Genomic DNA, 2,349 nt, shown 5'->3' on the forward strand with positions numbered 1-2,349 from the left:
TGTCTATATTGATCCTGAGTTTTTGGGGCTTTTATTTGCATAGTGCAGGTATTATTTACCGGCAGAAAGTCTACCTAGTGYCTACGCAGTTTACTTTATTTGTAATTACTGCTTCATATTTTAAAGGTGCTTCCTCTTCCCACCACCTTTTTCTTCCTTCCCTCAGCCCAAGGTTTTGATTCACCCTTTTGCTCATAAGCATGCATTGGATTTGGCCCGCGCTGCGTTCCGCATGCCCGTGCGTTGCTCTCAACGTCTAGCTGTTACRAGTTCCACACTCATTTGTTTACTGTGTTTCCCCAAAGCTCGTAGCCACCTGACCTTGCTCTTTAAAGCAGTGAGCAGATCAGGAGCAGTCCCCGGAGCAGAGCAGCCATCTCCCTCCCTCCGCCAGACACACGCACACCCACGCGCAAAGAGAGCTTGGGCTGGAAAGTGGCAAGGAAACAACCAGCTTCCCCTCCAGTCGCTGCTTCTGCAGCACCTCGTTTGACAAATATACCCTGGCGCTTGCCCTTGAATTGAGTTTCACATCCCTATTTAGCACTTGGACAATGATTTTAGATGATGTCACTTAAAGCCAAACAAGAAAATTGATCTCGGATTTGCTTGGCCTCTAAAGCCTGGTTAAGCAGATTGCAAATAATAATAAAAAAAAAAGAAAAAAAAAAAAAAAAAAAAAAAAAGGCGAGCGAGAGAGAGAGAGGGGGGAGAGAGACGAAGAAGGAGAGAGACGCCTCCTTCCCTGGGCGGGGGAGGCACGGGCGCCAATGAAAAGTAGCCGCTTACTGGGGGAGAAAAAACTTTTCCTGTTGACTGTTGGAAGCGAATTGAGCAATTATCTAGTTTACCTTCTCCTCTTGGAAGTTAACGATTGGCGAGATCTTGGCTGCGTTATTGACACAACACTTTCTATTGATAGAAATAAGTAGCGATTGTCCCGAGTCATTGGTGCGCCAAAGTAAACTGTGATGGGCTGGCATGAGTCCACTGGACTGAGAAGGCTGGTTCCGCCGGCGGAGGCTGTGGTGATGGTGGCGGCGGTGATGCTGGTCTCCCTCCTTGCAGATCAGTGACAAGAAAAGGGGGAGAGAGAGAGTGAAAGAGAGAGGGGGAAAAAAAAGAGGCGTCTACCAAAGCGGCTCAAACCGGGCGAACAAATGCAATCCAGCTATGGACAATAGTGGCCACCACACCGCGACCAAAATCCTAGCGACTCCTCCAGCCAGAGAAAGCCTGTCTGCGAGGAGCAACATGATCAGCACTCCCAAACCCCTCGCCTTCTCCATTGAGCGAATCATGGCGAGGACGCCAGAGCCCCGCTCCATCCCCGTCCCGCAGTTCCTCCAGGGCTCCGTGGCCAAAGGCGACCCCAAGCACCCGCTGCACCTCAACTCCTCCATCCCCTGCATGATCCCCTTTGTCCCGGTGGCGTACGACCCCCTGCCCAAAGCGGCCATGGCCGGAGCGGAACCCAGGAAGGCTCATGTAGACTCCTCTTCCTCGCCTTCCTTTAGCTGCGGCGATCTCTTGAACTGTGCCCTGAGCTTGAAAGGAGATTTCCCCCGCGATGCCCTGCCCTTGCAGCAGTACAAACTGGTAAGACCCCGAGTGGTCAATCACTCCTCCTTCCACGCCATGGGAGCCCTGTGCTATTTCAACCGAGGCGACAGCCCTTGTCACCCGTCCTCCAGTGTCAACATCCACCCGGTGGCTTCTTATTTCCTCAGCTCTCCCTTGCACCCGCAGCCCAAGGCTTACCTGGCGGAGAGGAACAAGCTGGTGCTGCCGGCCGTGGACAAGTATCCTGCGGGGGTTGCCTTCAAGGACTTATCGCAGGCTCAGCTGCAGCATTACATGAAAGAAAGTGCTCAGATCCTCTCCGAAAAAATCGCCTACAAGACCTCGGAGTTCAGCCGCGGCTCCCCGAGCAGCAAGCCCAAAGTTTTCACGTGTGAAGTTTGTGGAAAGGCAAGTAAAGAACAAACCCAAACGGCCCGGATCCCTTCCCTTTGCTTCCCTGAGGTTTCTACCCTTTTTTGCTCTCCGTATTTCGTTTGCGTTTCGAGTTTTTGTTCGTTTGCTTTATTTTTAAACGACGATTTCTCTCTCGTTGCTCTCGGCTTCTAACCGCGATTGTTTGTGTCTGGTTTAACTTTCAAGGTATTTAACGCGCACTATAACTTGACGCGCCATATGCCAGTGCACACGGGAGCCAGACCCTTTGTGTGCAAAGTTTGCGGCAAGGGCTTCAGACAAGCGAGCACGCTCTGCCGGCACAAGATCATCCACACGCAGGTGACCCGCTCTTTCTCGCGGCGCGGCGCGGCGCTCCGCTCGCGCGGCGGC

The 2,349-nt window shown here is 52.6% G+C and overlaps 1 protein-coding gene across 1 annotated transcript in view; it reads left to right on the forward strand.

The window, feature by feature from the left end:
* Positions 1-1,173: 1,173 nt before the first annotated feature.
* Positions 1,174-2,349, forward strand: part of FEZF1 (FEZ family zinc finger 1) — a 2,522-nt gene continuing 1,346 nt past the window's right edge. Inside the window, exons 1-2 of the mRNA XM_085299699.1 lie at positions 1,174-1,971; positions 2,164-2,298. Coding sequence (XP_085155825.1) covers positions 1,174-1,971; positions 2,164-2,298 — 933 coding nt within the window. The remainder of the gene's footprint in view (positions 1,972-2,163; positions 2,299-2,349) is intronic.

This window comes from Rhea americana, unplaced genomic scaffold (assembly GCF_003343005.1).
Source record: "Rhea americana isolate MKP2758 unplaced genomic scaffold, rheAme1 scaffold_152, whole genome shotgun sequence".
NCBI lineage: Eukaryota > Metazoa > Chordata > Aves > Rheiformes > Rheidae > Rhea > Rhea americana.